The 18,330-nt window shown below is 33.8% G+C and overlaps 1 protein-coding gene across 1 annotated transcript in view; it reads left to right on the top strand.

The window, feature by feature from the left end:
- Positions 1 to 18,330, top strand: part of LOC149491465 (adenylate cyclase type 6) — a 128,319-nt gene that overhangs the window by 95,576 nt on the left and 14,413 nt on the right. The window contains exons 12-15 of the mRNA XM_089697058.1: positions 4,540 to 4,686; positions 5,012 to 5,170; positions 6,547 to 6,691; positions 15,229 to 15,326. Of these exons, the coding sequence (XP_089553184.1) occupies positions 4,540 to 4,686; positions 5,012 to 5,170; positions 6,547 to 6,691; positions 15,229 to 15,326 (549 nt within the window). The remainder of the gene's footprint in view (positions 1 to 4,539; positions 4,687 to 5,011; positions 5,171 to 6,546; positions 6,692 to 15,228; positions 15,327 to 18,330) is intronic.

Raw genomic sequence — 18,330 nt, 5'->3', positions numbered from 1 at the left:
AATAAGCGTCAATGTTTGCCGCGAACACAGCGATTAAGATAATAAACATCTACTATATAAACAAAAAAAACTAAATAAACAAATACTGGGCCTTCTTCACAATAGGCAGCATTGGCCCAATAGATGATCGTCAATCTTGGACGCCATTACGGCGATTACGAATAAATATGTACAATGACGGCCGATCATAGACATTCAGGCCCTCTACGCTGTCGTGATTGCCTCTACTCGCCCAACGCTGCCAAGAAGACCCAAAATACTCTAAAAATATAATAGAAATGGACTGGAGATACGTAGCGTTTTGTTTACTAGTCCTTTCCTTTACCCTTATTCCAGTCTTCATCCCATACCTTTATTATACGGCCTTACACCTCTGTAAATGTTCGTGTAATTAAATGTTAATATTATGGATGGTGATAGCGCTTACCATCAGACCACCATCGCTTTTATTGACATAAAATACCTTTAAAAAAGTCAGGAATACGTTCGCAGTGTTTCTGTCATAATGAGCGTCGATTACAGCCTAACGTCATGTGAGCCGCCTACTCCACTGCTGCATTTCATTAAAACAATAGAGTGCGTTTCTGCACCCATAGACACCGTAAAAAGGCCTCGGGTAATTACTATCTGACATTATTCTACAAGGGTAATGTTTCAAAGATTTGCGTAAAAGTAGGAGGTTCGCAATTCGAAGCTGGTGAAGGAGGTTCGGTTACATTTAAAAAAAGATTCATGTGATTTTATTTTATGTAACACTATTTTGTTGGTATAAAATATGCTATGGATTGTTTTTTTTTTAATGCACAATGTAATTCATAGATTACGAGGAAAATTTAAGAATAACAGAGGGCTACGTATGTTGTTCTTGTTATAAGAATGTTTTGCCAAGGAACCCGACGTTTTCTTTATAAATACTTGTAATATTTTCGATATTCGTACAGTTTATGACATAAAAATATTATTGTGAAAATTATTTTTAATAGGAGTTGATAAGTAGTGGAAACAAAATTGCTACTTAAAAGGAATTGGTACTTAAAAGGAAATGGTAAAAGAGGTTAGAGAAAACAAGGTTGGGTAAAACCTTGTTTTCTCTAACCTCCCTGGATCTTAAAAAATAATTTAAACAGCGCAAAATCATTTACAATGCAACTTGGCATAACAATAGGACGTATTATTTTAAATGTTTTTTCGACCTCTTATTGCCTTTAGTGCACCGTTTTTTTACGTTTGACTAATGACATCCCCTGATGTTAACAAACGTCTGCGATACTGCGAATCTGATCAGGCATGAAGTACATTGCTTTTTAAATAACAACGACATGGCAACTTTGTCCTATGTGGCAAGCAATGTATTACATAAAATGTAAAACATCGCAAGGTACCGAGTGAGCGCGGTGACAAATTGCCTCTTAATGGCTCACTTTAAACGCTTTCATTGTTAACACCTCTCTCATTTCGGTTTTCTTATCATTTTTGTTGCCATCAGTGATGGAGGTAGGCTTTTAAATGTAAAAAGATAGTTTCTCTAATAGACACTGATAAAAATCTCTTTGTACAATGAAAGAGTGGCCAATACTTAAATAGCTGTAGATTAAATTGAATGTGTGTCACTTCTCTAACACAAAAAGGAACATCACAAATCTTCTGATTATCTATACTAATAAGTTTTATAAAGCTGAAGAGTTTGTTTGTTTATTTGAATGCGATAATCTCTTGAACTACTGGTCTGGTTTGTAAAAATCTTTCTGAGTTAGATAGCCTATTTATCGAAGAAGGCTATAAGGCTATATATATTAACTCAACATGAGCGGAGCAATGCGGGTAAAACCACCGGGCACAGCTCGATATAACATATTTTCTTCGTGCAATATATCAACAATCACAGCTAAGAAGATTAAGTTAATATGAAATGGTACGTGAAAAGGAAACGTCTACATATGTCTGATGGCACGACTTGTAAAGTGTCGATATTGGAACTATTTCTTAATACGCGATGAGAGCTATTAGTATCGAATATAGGGGTTACGACTGCACATTTGACTCTGAGCATGCATAAGACATCAGGGCTGAATACATATTGAGAATTATATTGGAAATGGCAGAGATATTTGATAAGATTCTTGACAAAGTTTCAACCCTGTATGGCATTAGCATTTGAATTGCTTCGAACATGACTTGCAGAATGTAGGTATTAATGTGTTCTAATACTACTTGTGTCTTATTGTAAGAGCTGTTCGGATAAGGTAGCTAATAATAGGACGCAGTAGTATAAGCTTTTAGTTAGGTACTGAAATCATAATTTTCAAGAAAGTTTACCAAGTTTCATTCAGGTTTATACGATTCTCTTAAACCGATAGGAAGAAATACTAGTTAAATAAAGATAATATAATTGAAGAAGACAGTAAGTTGAGGGTCGATGACCGACAAATTAAGTCCGAACTTTTCATAAGAGTCAACACAAACCCTGCTAAGTTACGGCTCGTCCGCTTTATTCGTCACATTATTAAACCATAAACTCCGGGTTAAAATTAACTTAAGACATAACCACGGTTTTATTGCAATCTGGTTACAATTAAAAATTACATTGCTCTAAGGAATTATGTAAAAGCTGAAAGTTTTTTCTTTTGTATGACTTTCTTTAATGCTCGTAATTGGTCGGCGTTATGAATATTAATAATGGAAGAAATTGTAAAGACTTTGTATATTAATTATTTTTGAAGGCGTTTAAATTGTTATTATAATAATTACGTTTTTGATTAAAGCTTGTGTAGAGACATATTTTATAATGTATAATAACGAGATACATGTTACTCCGGTGTCTGTGGTGTTCCGAAAATATTAGAAAGAAAGAAAGAATGTTCATTTAGTCTAAGTCCTAAGAAATAAACAGACAATTTACAAAATTGATAGCTCAAAGTCCCCCGAAGCAGAGTACTATACAAAGAAGCCATATTGGGCTCTCTACTTTTAGGAAAATTGAAAGCTAAAATTTAATTATACTCCCGACACTTCAATTGACATGCGATAATAGCCAATTAATTGTTTACTAAACCACCACAATCAATGGCTGCTAGTTGATTAACATTTGTGGTCGGGCCAGTGTAGTAATTTGTCTGTCAAGTGCTTAACCACAAGCGTCTGTCAGCCGGAGAGTTGACAGAATAAATAACAGAACAATGGTTCAACTAGAAATAATAAAGTAGGAGTCTGTGCATAAATTATTTCTAAGCATTGACCGCCTCCTTGGTACAGTGGTTGACGCGTGAGCGTAGAACCGAGGGGTCCTGGGTTCGATTCCCGGTGGCGATGAAGAAAATAAGTATCGGTCTGGCAGGACATAGAAGACTTATCAGTTATCACCTACTTGTGCCTAAAGAAAATCGATCAGTGTAACAGATGTATGCACAATGCATCTGCCCCTTACCCCACTAGGGGACATGGGACTTCACTACTATGTGCATAAATTATATAGGATAATTGCTGTCCCGGCAAACGTTGTTCTCCCTTACTCATACTTTAGGGGTATGAAAAATAGATGTTGGCCGATTCTCAGATCTACCCAATAGGCACACCAAATTTCATGAGAATCCGTCAAGCCGTTTCGGAGGAATTTTCTACCTACCACAGACCACTGTCATCTTATCAAGAGCTTATCAAGTGAGATGTTATAGAATAGTTTTATTTTACTATTAGATACTTTAATTTACATGAAACTATCTAATTATTTGAACGAATAATGAAGCTATTGTTTAATTATTTACGTTCGACCTGCCTGTTAACTGAGAAAGATTTTGAAGCTTTTTTAACCTAAGTTTTTTTTTAAATTTTACGAAACTATTCGTTATTTTTAACTGTGAAATAAAAGTAAGATTAGAAATTTTAAATTGCCGTGTACATTACTCTTAGTAATGCTTTTTTTTAATCTCCAACTAATGTATGAGCATAGAACGTGCTTGAACAGTACTAATTTAAATAAAATACGACCATAAGCAATGTTTTAAGTTGTTATTTCTGAATAATTTATTACAATTTACCAAGGATATAGCAAATGGTAAATTTCTAACTACCCTCTCCTAGTTTTGACTGGCTAGCCGCCTAGCTTCTAAGGTTATTATCAATATCATCAGCCCTTACGTTCCCACTGCTGGAACACGGGCCACCTATGGAAGTTCAGGCATAAGACAGATATCACATTTCATCGAACTTTTTTTCTTCTCCGTGTTCAATGTTATCAAAATGTGCAGATAAATCATTTTGAAATAAATTTATTTTTCTGCTCGCTGGTCTCGAATCCCCGACTTATCGACTTGAAGTTCAAAGTCCTCACCATTGAGCCACCACTGCTACTATGGATAGCAAAGGATAAATTTCTTACTACCCTCCCTTAGTTTCAACCGGCTAGCCGCGAAATTTTTACTATTAATATATCAAAGGATAAAGGATATATTTCTAACTAGGTACCCTCTCCCTGTTTCGACCGGACTTTCACAAACGATATAGCAAACGGTTAAGAATATTTTTCTAACTACCCTCCCCCAGTTTCGACCGGCTAGCAGCCGAACACCACTGCTTGCGCATTAAGCTGCTCGGCGACTGCTACTACTGCGTGTCGGGGCTGCCGGAGGCGCGTGACGACCACGCCAAGTGCTGCGTTGAAATGGGCCTGGACATGATTGATGCCATCGCGTAAGTAGCTTGGGATTGGCTTTTTTTGAGTTTACTAGTTTACTAGCTGAAAAAATGTGTTTTAAAAACAATTCGTCTCTATCAAACAAGTGTGATAGAGTTAACGGAATTAACGTATATTTCTTTAGTTACCTACACTACAAGTTCAGAGTTAGAGTTTCAGCAAATGCAATGCAATAAATGAATTGTACATAGTGTACATATTTTTGTTCGTAGATCACAGCTGCTTATCCAGTCATAGTAGATAATATCGCAACATTCTTGCAACGTTGAACGTAGCGTACTGCGTAGCGTACTCTATACTTACATACATTTACTTCACCAGGCTTGTCCGCGAAGTGATGGCGGTGAACGTGAACATGCGCGTTGGCATCCACACCGGGCGCGTGCACTGCGTCGTGCTCGGCTTGCGCAAGTGGCAGTTCGACGTGTGGTCCAATGACGTCACGCTCGCCAATTACATGGAGAGTGGAGGCGTAGCTGGGTACGTAGACTAGTATAGATCTAGTATAGTATTTATGCAATTTGAACATGTGTGTGGGGACCATACCGGGCTCGTGCACTGTGTCGTGCTCGGCTTGCGCAAGTGGCAGTTCGACGTGTGGTCCAATGACGTCACGTTCGCGAATTACATGAATACATTTATTGTACTTTTTTTTTCAAAAAATCGTTCTCATAAGGATTCATAATAAATAATAATTTTTCTTTCTCATGTTTCACCCAATGATACTTCTAGTTTTAGCAGAGAATTATTAACATATTAAACAAGAAATATTCAATCGAATTTAAAGTACTAACTCTAACTGGCTTCATTTCGTACTATCGCATAATATCTAGGTTATAAAGGGGACAGATGACCCTATAATGCTGCAAATCGGCTTATCTAATGGCATGTTGCGATGAATGGCCGTTCCAATTTTCCATATTCGACTGCTGAATTGGGAAGTGAAAATAGCTTTTTGCTGTTAGAACTAGTATTTTAAAATTATGTCATATTATGGGATATTTATGAATCTCTTAAAATGATTCTTATTATGACATACACACATCAACAAAGTCTAGGGATATTTGTTATTGCATCAAATATCTTAACATCTATGGAAAATTTTGTGATATTATAAATGGAAGAATTATAGCTCATTTTAAGGTCTTTTATAAAAAAATAAAAACATTTCATGATTTTGTGTATTGTGAAAGCTCTTTTAATGATACCTACTTATTTTTAATGTTTAAATGTTAATTGAAAAAGTTAGAGCCATTTAGAGCGTTTGAATAAGTCTGTCTATTGTTTTGTGGCTTATTTACCGGGGAATACTTCAGTTCCACTAACAATTTATGAGCAAAATTTTATCCAGCTCTAACACGTATATTAGTAGTTTGTAATAGTTAACTAAAGTTTTTAGCACAACACACTGGGGTTCGGTTTCACAGCTTGCCGATAATGCTCTTGATAGCCTATTATTACTACGTTCCTGAGTTTTCACTCATTATAAATTATTTCAACTGACAGACACAGACTAAACAGAGAGAAATCGGGAATGTGTGAAGCCGAGCCCTCAAAATCGAAATTCGTGTATTACTACAGATATTATTTTGCTTATAAAAAAGAGCATGTGTGTAGAGCACACATGTCAGAAGTGAAACTTAGATTAGATTATTTATATAATATATAGGTTAGATTAAAATATACTACCAAAATCGTCGCCTTACTCCATGACATGATGGTATTGCCATGACGGGACGTTGATATTTTACTCTCAACGCGTCTAAAGAAAAATTCTTTCACTTCAATAAATCAGAAGGCTGTAAAAAAAGCCTTTATTATAAAAACAGATATTTATTTAAACTTATGTTCAACAGACGTGTCCACATCACCAAGGAGACGCTGGCGTGCCTCGGCGACGACTACAAAGTGGAGCCAGGGAATGGCGGCCAGAGGAACGCCTACCTGAAGGACCACAATATTGAGACATACCTGATCGTGCCTGATGACACCAGCCGTGTTGTGAGTATTTTTGGAACAAAGTTCCTTATCGCGCGTTACGGAAGGGGGCTATATGTAATTGGAAACTTTTTGCTATAATTGTAAACCGTGCGGCGTGCGCGTGTGTCTCTGTCTGTCTCTCTCTCATAGAAAGAAAGCTAGGTAGTTATTTGTGTAACTTCGTTCCATCCGAGTTTCCCCTCTCAAGTTTCTTTTTTGTATTTACTTAAAATCACTGAAAGGTGAGTCGAATTTGATAAAGATCTGTGTGTTGTATATAATCAAAGTTATATAACAAGAAAGAATAGAAAAGGATAGTTTGTTAGTCCCTGAGACGTCGTCACGGTATAGGTACGTATGCCGCCTCATATTCCAATCTGTTTTAATTTGGTTTAGTACACAAAAGTTGGTTTTACTTTTGTGTAATATACAAAGCTCCTTGATATTCCATAACAATAATAACCGTTTAAAAGCATCCAAAATAATGAAACTGATTGTAAATAATGTTGCAATTATAATGTTAAATCTCAATTATCAAAACCATGCTTCTCTTCCTCTTATACCTTTTTTTTTTGCTTCTTTTCAAATATTTTCCGTAAAGCTCCAGCAAAATTCTTTTAACCCTCGAAAACTTTCGCGTTTTTTATTGTCTCTGTTTACACGAGCGAATATCATACGATGTTGTTTAGTAGATTAATTATTATCATCAATAATAGTCTCTTGGAATAGTTATTTAACCTTTTGTTCGAAAGCTATCTATGAGTGGTTTTCTTTCAGACTAATTTTAATTTTAACAGCAGAAGGTACTATCTTAAAAAGTATCTATTGAATCATTAATGCGTTAAAGTTTAAATTTTCATAGATACTTCATTGGCCGTCGGCATCAATTAGTGTATTTATTAATATTCCGCATTCATTGCAAGCCTTAAAACCACCTCTATACACTTTCTACTTTAATCGCTCGTTAAAATCGATGCCATTTTCAGTATTTATTTGCACACAAATATTTGTAGATGATCGTATTAAATATATTTAAAAGAGAGCTTTGAAAATGTTTCACTTTTTAACACACATATTTTAGCTTCACCTGTATGTTCAGGGGTAACCGACTCCTTTAGAGTCGATTTGACCCACTTTAAACGGACAGATGGAATCCAAACTTTGTACACTCATCAAGAATCAGTGACAATACATAATTCATGAGCATTTTACAATAAACCTATACAAATAACAATTTTTATTTTCAAGCGGGTTTATTAGCAATTTTATTGAGTAAATGGATATTTTTGGTTAACAGTACGGTGTGGTTTGCAACTAACCGCACGTTCACACCGAGTTACTGTGAACTGCTTTACGCGGGTTATTCATATTATAGTCTCGCATGCCTATTCTGAATACATTGTTGGACAGAAGTAAGAAAGGTTGACGCGTTTTTGATTCTAATATAATGTTGGGTATTTATGTGTTCGTGGATATTCACACGAATTGGAAGTGAGATCTAACTAGGATAATCTGGCGTTTAATATTAAAGTTATAATCTTGTTAATCTGTATAATTTATTAATAATAAATTTTCAAAACATTGCCTAAAAATGACCTGAAACATGATTACGCCAAACAATCATAAACTGAGAAATGCAGACATAATAAATACAATAGATAGTTTATATACAATAGAGCATTTCGATAAAATAAATAAAAATATTAAACTGAAAAAACTGTGAGTGTAACATTATCAGGGTTATTTCCTTCGAGCCTCACTTCCTGGAAAAATATCGTATCGTCCGAGCGGCAAACGGTTGCAGGCGGATAGAAATTGAAGATTTACAATGTCAAGCCAAGATAATATGCCATTTAAGCCCCTTGTTGTCTCACGATGCTCGACGTCGTTGTTTACTTATTTTTCCAACGGAGAAAATAATATGATATTCCTTTGTAAAGCGCAAAATCCACAAACTTGTATTTTTCTGTTAAGCATTACAAATTGGTGCTCATTTGAGAATTCCTCGTGAACTTATTATGCAGGATATTTGCGGAGGAAACTCGACATTCGCTGAATAACTGAATACACGATAAATGTCAACGAATATAACGCAAGTACAATGGATTGATCTTGAAAATTCTTATGAAAGGGATAAGGAGTCATAAATAATGTATACATACGGACCGCGAATCAACATTCAGTTTCTACTTACGCCGTGATTCTGTTTTATTTTTTATTATTTTTTTATCGATACTGTAATAGAGAAATCGAGAAATATTACTTCTAGCGTTTTTTGCCACATAATGGTATAACGTGCTTGTTCAATTTCCTGAGAAATGAAGATTGAATTACACGATAGGTAGGTAACTAATAAGGAACGATGAAACTTTTTGTTCTATTCCGTTTTAAACATTGATAAGTTTGTATTATTATGGTTTTATTTCTTCCGATTCAAATGATTTGTGTGCTTAAATAATATTATTACAAAAGTTTAAGTAGGTACATTTTATAAATATATTTTATGTATTTTCCCAATATTTGGAGAAAAAAACTTAAAGACGAAGAGTTAGGGTTTCATGCTAGATATATCTCAAAGACAACTTTATAAACAGAATTTTTTGTATTATTTCCACATGAACTCATAATTTCCTTGCGTATACCTACCTACATAATATCTTGCGTTTAAATGTCTACCTATACATTTGAACGCAATCCCATAAAAATACGACCACAAATGCTAAACACAGATTAATAAGAGGCTTACACGGGCATAAAATCACTTCACACCCGAAGGTACATCCAATTGTAATTTAGCTTCTCATTGAAGCGTTCCGCACATAGTTTATAGTATTGTGTTCCCAGTAAATGATACGTAAGCAATCTCTTAACGGATTCCACGTGGAATTGATTTGCTATTGACGCCCTCGAAAAATGCCTGTAATTTACAACGTATATGCTAAGATTGTTTTTACATTTATTGATACTTTGTATTTGCTCCAATACATACGTAAGTGCCCGACTTGTGTAGAAGAGTAAGTAAGATGTTTTGTGTGAGAGTGACAGAACGTGACTTATAAACGGCCATAGCAGTTATTATTGTTTGTGTATAAGCTGTTTATCCTCTTGATATGACCTACATCATTCAAATCAAGCGCTCGAAGTCATACCAAAATTTGCATCATAGACCGGGAGATACTGACACAAAATTTCGAGTCATTTGTAACAGGATGGCGGTTCTACAGGGGTCTTAGTACGCAATGACAAAAAGAAAAACGATGGTGTGAACACTGGTACCGGCGGCTTAGACGCGTGGGCGTTAGTCGAACTCGTCGTAAAAATAGCGAAAGTCAAACGATTTGTAACACAAAAATTTTAGAATTTACCGATAGCCCATAAAAAAGAAGTAGGCGGTAGTGTCATGCCATACTTTTCCGGTGTGACTTACAGCCCGCCATACCGACGCAAATGTGTTGATTTAAAAAAAAACAATTCAACCATTTGTACCAGGCTAACTTTTGCACAGGTAACCATCGTCGTGTAGCCATTTACGAAAATCACCATACCATACTTTTCGGACGATTCCAAATGGTCGCCATAACCGGAAGGAAGTTAGCGCGGAAAGTTTATTTTTTTTAATTATTAATATCTCAAAAAATTGCTCCTTAAATGCTCCATCAGAATCTGTAATTGCTCCACTTCTATAATTATTAGTTTATTTATAATTAATTTTTAAAAAAATCCAAATACTGAAAACTTGATTTCCCTATAGAATGAAAAATATTCACTTTTCATAAAAAATTTTTTTGCAAAAAAATTGCTCCCGATTTGCTCTATCAATTACAAAAAAAAATTATTTAATTTTGATAATTTTTACAATAGTTGACTGAAAAACTATGTTTACATAGTAAACTACTGCGCTGTGACGTCATCAATTATTGCTGTTGCGACGCATAAGGGCCATATTTACATGTATCAGCACTGCAGCGATATCTGTAGACCTTAATGTTTATGTTTTCTTATTTATATTATTTACTAGATTTCTGCCCGCCGCTTCGCCCGCGTTTTCAAAGGAAAACCCGCATAGTTCCCGCAAACGATAGCAACTTGACACCGAAAGATGAAACAAGCGACTGAAACACAAATTAATTAAAAATTACTTGAAGTTTTAATAATACGAATAAACGTAATATGCGAGTTTAGGGATGGGTAGGGAAATGTTTATAAACATACCTATGATAAGAATAATTTTAAATACATAATAATATCTGTTTCTTTCAACTTTTGCTAGATGAAACTCAATAATTAATTTATGTAATAAGTAAAATTTTTATGTAAAACCTATTGTCAAAAATAATTCTTTATATAATTATAAAGAATTATTAATTATACTCTAGTGAAAAATTTTCAGGTGATTATATAAAAGTAGGGCTCAATTTTTTTCGCGAACCCTACTTCTAAATAATTACCACTCTTCAATAATTTAAAACTCCTTTACTGAATCCCTTCACACCCTGAAATAAAAAGTGCATATTAATTTTTCTTATAGTAAACAGAAATTCAAATTCAATTATTAATACCAATTCAATACTTTGATGATGATTGACAGTAGAAATATTTATTAATTGTTCATTATTATTGAATAAAATAGTACTTACACTTGTTATTCAATTGTTGACTCAATCACTATCCATACTAATATTATAAATGCGAAAGTAACTCTGTCTGTCTGTCTGTTACTCAATCACGCCTAAACTACTGAACCAATTTTCATGAAATTTGGTATGGAGATAATTTGATACCCGAGAAAGGACATAGGCTATCTCGAGAAAATGACGCAATCCCGGAAATCTCACGGGAACGGGAACTATGAGGGCTTTTCTTTGACTGCGCGGGCGAAGCCGCGGGCGGAAATCTAGTAAATAATATAAATAAGAAAACATAAACATTAAGGTCTTAATAGATATCGCTGCAGTGCTGATACGTGTAAATACCTATGACCCTTATGAGTTATGCGTCGCAACGACAATAAGATATATAGATTAACAATGTATGTGTTGATTGTGCATTTGTGATGAGAAAATAAATAAATTTAATTTAATTTAATTTAATTGATGATGTCACAGCGCAGTAGTTTACTATGCAAACATAGTTTTTCAGTTAATTATTGTAAAAATTATCAAAATTAAATAATTTTTTTTTTGTAATTGATAGAGCAAATCGGGAGCAATTTTTTTGCAAAAAAATTTTCTATGAAAAGTGAATATTTTTCATTCTATAGGGAAATCAAGTTTTCAGTATTTGGATTTTTTTTTAATTTATTATAAATAAACTAATAATTATAGAAGTGGAGCAATTACAGATTCTGATGGAGCATTTAAGGAGCAATTTTTTGAGATATTAATAATTAAAAAAAAATAAACTTTCCGCGCTAACTTCCTTCCGGTGTCGCCATACCGCCGAAAATCTGCAAAAATTTTTTTTTTCGCCAAACTTTTTGTACCAGTATTGCATTTGGATTTTTGGAGAGTATTTGATAAAATGTGACCATTATTATATTTGCCATACTTCTAGTAGAGGGAAAAAGTGCTGCCATACTTCTTAAATAAATTTATTATTAATTTATAGAAGTGAAGATTTCTACCACTTAGATCTTTGAAATTTTGTATTTATATTTGTTGAACCTCAAACTTATAGGAAAGATTAATGCCATACTGTTACAAATCGTTCAAAATACGAATAAAATCATACAATAAAAAAAAATCTTATACACATTCGCCACCTCCCACAGGTATGGCATTATCACACTTCTATTTATAATCATTCAGGAGTTGTTGAAAAAAAAATTTAGGGTGTTACAAATGGTTCGGCGAAAAAAAAATTTGCAGATTTTCGGCGGTATGGCGACCATTTGGAATCGTCTGAAAAGTATGGCATGGCGATTTTCGTAAATGGCTGCACGACGATGGTTACCTGTGCAAAAGTTAGCCTGGTACAAATGGTTGAATTGTTTTTTTTAAATCAACACATTCGCGTCGGTATGGCGGGCTGTAAGTCACACCGGAAAAGTATGACATGACACTACCGCCTACTTCTTTTTTATGGGCTATCGGTAAATTCTAAAATTTTTGTGTTACAAATCGTTTGACTTCGCTATGTTTCCGACGAGTTCGACTAACGCCCACGCGACTAAGCCGCCGCTACCAGCGTTCACACCATCGTTTTTCTTTTTGTCATTGCGTACTAAGACCCCTGTAGAACCGCCATCCTGTTACAAATGACTCGAAATTTTGTGTCAGTATCTCCCGGTCTATCAGTTTCTTGTTGGCTGGATTTCTTCTCTGGTTAATAAAAAAAATCACTAAAAGAATTCTAGTCGAATTAAAAAAATGTTTCACTTTGATATAGATTTGTTTGAGTATTTAGCTGGATTCTCGATTGGAAAATTTTAAACCATGCATAACCTACATTTCAATCCCTTTATCACTACTGCATACAATAGTGTACACCTGGTATAAAATAGAGTAATTGTACTAGTATAGTATACTAGAATTCCGCCCGCGGCTTCAAAAAAAGGGATAAAAGTAGCTTATGTCTTCGGGTCTTCAGCTGCATATCAAATTTTATTGTAATCAGTTCAGTAGTTTTTTTTAAGTAAACTCAAACTCAAACTCAAACATTTATTCATTCAATTAGACTTCTTATAGAAGCACTTTTGAAACGTCATTACATATTTTTACCCGACTACGGCAAAGCAAAAGGAGGGTTATGATTTTGACAGGCTATGTATGTATGTATGTATGTATGTATGTATGTATGTATGTATGTATATATGTATGTATGTATGTATGTATGTATGTATGTATGTTCATCTGTTCCCTCGTAACTTCTAAACTACTTATCAGAATTCGACAAATGACATATCATTAGAAGCGTCTTAATTGTCCGCTGGTTATAGGCTATATGGGGTTTCACAAAATCTAATGTGGCGCCCTCTAGCGGACAAAACATACAGAGTAAAAAAATAAAGTTAAGATAAATATGCCGTGTTTGGTATCATTTGAAAGCTTTTTACTTGCACATTTTGAATATATATATATTACTAGCATTTGCTTGTGACTTTACCTGTATTCATGGGCTGATTGCACATAATTCACATCTTTTCGTTCATAGCTTCTTTATTAGTTCATCAATTTAACTTTTGTTTTATACTTTTTCAGCGTCGTTTTTTGTCGTAGTTGGGTTTTAGTTGTTTTACTTTTTATCTTGTAAAATTTACCACCGATTCGGAAAGCAGTATCTACGGAGAAGAACCGGCAAGAAACTCCATAGTTGCTCTTTTAAATCATGTCAGTTTTACAATTTTACAAAATACATATGTAACATCATAATATATTATAATAACATGCCAAAGAACTGTCCTGTGGTTTTTTCGCGACAACCCTCCATGGGTTTTTATCGTCCATATATTCCTGAATACTACAGTATTACAGTACGCTCTCTGAACTAGTACATTTTTTATATAAGTTTTAAATTTAGAACTACTGAACTCTTTAATATTATGAGGAATTCTATTGTAAAAGCGTATACCTTGACCCATAAATGAATTTTTAACTTTAGCTAATCGGAAAAATGGCATTTCAATTCTATTTCTGTTCCTTGTGCCATAACAGTGTCTATCTCCTACTCTTGTGTGTAAGTCGGCGTTTTTGTGTACATGCAAAATATTATTAAATATATACTGTGATGGTACAGTAAGGATACCAGTATTCTTAAAGAGATCTCTTAGTGAGTCCCGAGCACGTAAATTATATATAGAGCGAATGGCTCTTTTCTGTAAGATAAATATAGTTTCTATATCTGCTGCCCTGCCCCATAGTAGAATTCCATAGGACATAATACTATGAAAGTAGCTGAAATAAACCAATCTAGCTGTATCTTCATCGGTGAGATGCCTTACCTTTCGGACTGCATATGCTGCTGAACTGAGCTTACCTGCAACGGTGTTGACATGGGCTCCCCACTGTAGTTTCTCGTCCAATGTTAACCCAAGAAATACAGTCGATTCTGTAGGGTGTAATACCTCCCCGTTCAAGGTAATATTTCTGCTTAACTTTTTAACGTTTGGTAGTAAAAATTCAACACAAGTTGTTTTTTTGGCATTTAATAATAAATTATTAGCAGTAAACCAGTCGGATATGTGTAAAAGAGCACTGTTCACTTCGTCAACATTTGGGTCATGCCTATCCACATTAAAAATTAATGAGGTATCATCTGCAAACAGAACTATTTCACACCTATCCTGTAAGTAACAAACAACCATCCGTCCTCAGAACCATTTATACCTAATATGTATTAGTATTATAATATTATCTGTATTAGGGCCGATTTTTCAATGCTTGGATAAAACTTATCCGTCCAATAAAGTATTACACGATAATATTAAAATGTCACGTAAACTGTCAAATACGGGCAATTAGAATACGTTTTTAAAATGGTAGTTTTATACATTATTCGTCGAATAAGTTTTATCCAAGCATTGAAAAATCGGCCCTTAATCGATAAACTCTTGTACCCAGGATAAGAAGCCGCAGCACAACTTCTCGCTAAACGGCAACATCTCAAAGGAGATGCGGGTGATGGGACACGGCTCGCAGCACGGGAAACACTCGTCGAAGTGAGTATTGTGACGTCAGCAGTTCGATTTGTGCGGTTGACAGATTTAGAATTAGGATGTGTTACTTACTTAGTTCTTGTATTATGGATATCGGGCAGAGTGGAGATACGCCAGCATTAAAAAATATAATATTAAGTATTTGTTATCATGGTATAATTTTATCTTAATATCTTATCAAGCTTTTTCATAAAGTTTATACGAAATCATTGCGTATATGAACTCTAAATTCTTACCCTTTACCAGCATACAAAATATAAATGTGGAATAAAAGTCTATTATATAGAGGTAAATGTTAATATCATAATAACATATTTAAATACTAAAACAATGCTCAAGACGTAATATGTGAGATATAGCTTTTAAATAACGTTAATGTAATATGTCCATTTCGCTCATCGCTTTATTTACATACACAACCTTATATAGCTCTTTATCCAGCACGGCATTGACTATCTGACCAAAGAGTTAGAATAATTTATGTAAGTCAAACCAAGGTTTACCTGCCTGGTGTTTAGTACCTGTACCTATCGAGAGCTGGTGCTCAAAGGTATTCAAATTTGCCTTCAGCGCTGTATATTAAAACGAATATATCAACGGAACATGGAGCCAATCAAATTTTATTTAAATAAAAGCTAGCCGACGTTTTCTGGTTTTATTAGCTGTTGTATTGGAAATGTTTGATCGCGAATAGAATAAATTATATTTGGGTAAAATACAGCATTAATATTTAAATAGCCAAAACCGAATTAAAATGGTAACTTTAAAATAATAAATACTGTATTTTTTTTACAAAAGATCTTCACAACACAATATATCTAATATTTTAGCCTAATTAGTGACTGATGCAATCCCATAACTTATATCCCAACGAAAATGCAGTCAACTAAAAAAGTACATAAAAATCATTCAATAAATAGCCACGTTGATTGTGTATAAGGCGGAGGCTTCTCATCAAGCCGTTGTCAAGGAAGTAAAGCTGTAAATCCTGCGCCTGATCTCTCTGTGGTCTTGTCGGATCATTCGTCCCATTGGACTGGAATAAGGAGCCTTTGTACATTTTATGTCGGTTTATACTTGTACATTGTTATATGCCTTGCGGAATAGAAAAAGAGATTGTCAAGACTACCTATAACTAGACTAAGACTAGACCTATACTAAGATTGGCTACCATGGACCGATTTCAATAAATATGTCGTTCAACCCTATTTTCAATTGAACAGGTTGAAAACAATCAGAGAGCTATATAGTGCAGCCATGAAACCCTTACATAACATCTATAGCTTTTTATTAATCACTTTTCCTTCATAAAGTTATTTTAAACAATACTATTGCATCGCTTTCATTACCACAGCTCAATAGAAATGTAGCGAACAAAAACATTGACTAAGCAATGTTAAAATGGCAATTTCAAAGGAACACTAATGAATATTTGTTCCAGGACCACTTGTTTGAATGAGAATCGTTCGTAAAAAGTTTTATTTTTCTTGAAAAATATGCGCCATTGTTTGCGAATATATCACGCTGGAATTGTTTCTGTAATTTATAAATACCCCTGCTTTAAATTGTTTTTAATTAGAGTTGGCAGAGGTTGAGTTGTAACGAAAGTTATTTTTAATGAACATGCGGTTTCAATTTTTTGATAAAAAAATGTATCAGATAATAATTAAATAGTACAATCAAAGGGAATTTGAAGACTGGCGATATACTGTTGATAAATAAGTAAATTTAATCTCTTCCAAAATAAGAACGAAAGCTACATAAAAATTTGTTTGATAGTCGCAACTCTATAAAATGGTTGGATATATTATGATTTTAAATTAAACTATTCAGAATTGAAATATAGCGACATAAAACATATTTTGTATCCTAAAAAATAAAAGTAGTGCAGTCATCAACTAAACTAACAAATATTGAAAGAAACTTAAAATTTATGTACTTACAAATTACAATAAACAATTCACCTACCATAAAAAAATATACATTTCTGCGAAAAACTGCTTTTGAATCGCGAAGGCATAAATTTACTCCTTTGAATGCTTCTCAAATACCTCAAAACAAACCCGTATTATGCTACGACATTTGACAAAATGTCTATATTTTAAAATCAAATTAACTAATTATTTCCCTTCAAAATGTTCTGAATCGTAGAAATTACAGCGAATTTATTCTGAATGGTGAAGATAAATTTAAGGATGAGTATTCACGATCGCGATGGTTCGAATGTTGACGCAAATGAAAATTCATTGTAGTATCAATATTACAAAGGTTTTTCAAATCGCCGTAAATTTACTTTGGGTTTAAATATTAAGGACGCTGTCACAAATCTGCGTTACTCAAATTTAGGTATCTAACGACGTAACTTTGTTCGCGGCAATATCACGCTCACGTAAACATAGCGCATTCCATTTTATAGACCATCTTCATACTTGATATTATTTTTAATTTTTGATATTATGTATTTTTATTGAAATTGATTCCAGAAGATTACTAGGAACTTTAAAAATTCATTTTGTTACTTTTATTAGTAGGTACGATCCTAATAAGTATGTTAGTATATTCAAACAACTTAAAAAAGTGTGACTATTTTACATCATTATTTCATTGAATAATAATCTATGAATTGTATACAATATCAAAGCTTTTTAAGAAATGTAGAATTATTATCATACATATTATGATGTTACCGGCACTGTATTAAATCCGGCATTGTATACAATTCTTAGTAAATGTATGTTATTCCGAAAAATAGTCAGAATGAAATAAATTATAGGTATTCGTCACATAACACATTACCTAGGATACTCTTAAATCTGAACTTTTCCTACGTAGCAAACACATTTGCAAGTGTGGTAGTTGTAGTTTTTGGGGTAGCTATTAACCAGCTATATGAGGTCAAAACTAAAATCCAAGATGGCGCCGACGAAAATTTTACATCTTTTCGTCATGGGTGTCATTTTCAAGGTTTTGGAGTAGCTCTTAACAAATATGAGGTCAAAACTAAAAT

The sequence above is a fragment of the Colias philodice genome, chromosome 1, assembly GCF_061535455.1.
Source record: "Colias philodice isolate Cphi_HAF_F1 chromosome 1, ilColPhil1 Martin Lab GWU primary, whole genome shotgun sequence".
In the NCBI taxonomy this organism is placed as follows: domain Eukaryota; kingdom Metazoa; phylum Arthropoda; class Insecta; order Lepidoptera; family Pieridae; genus Colias; species Colias philodice.
This window is presented reverse-complemented; position numbering and strand designations above follow the sequence as displayed.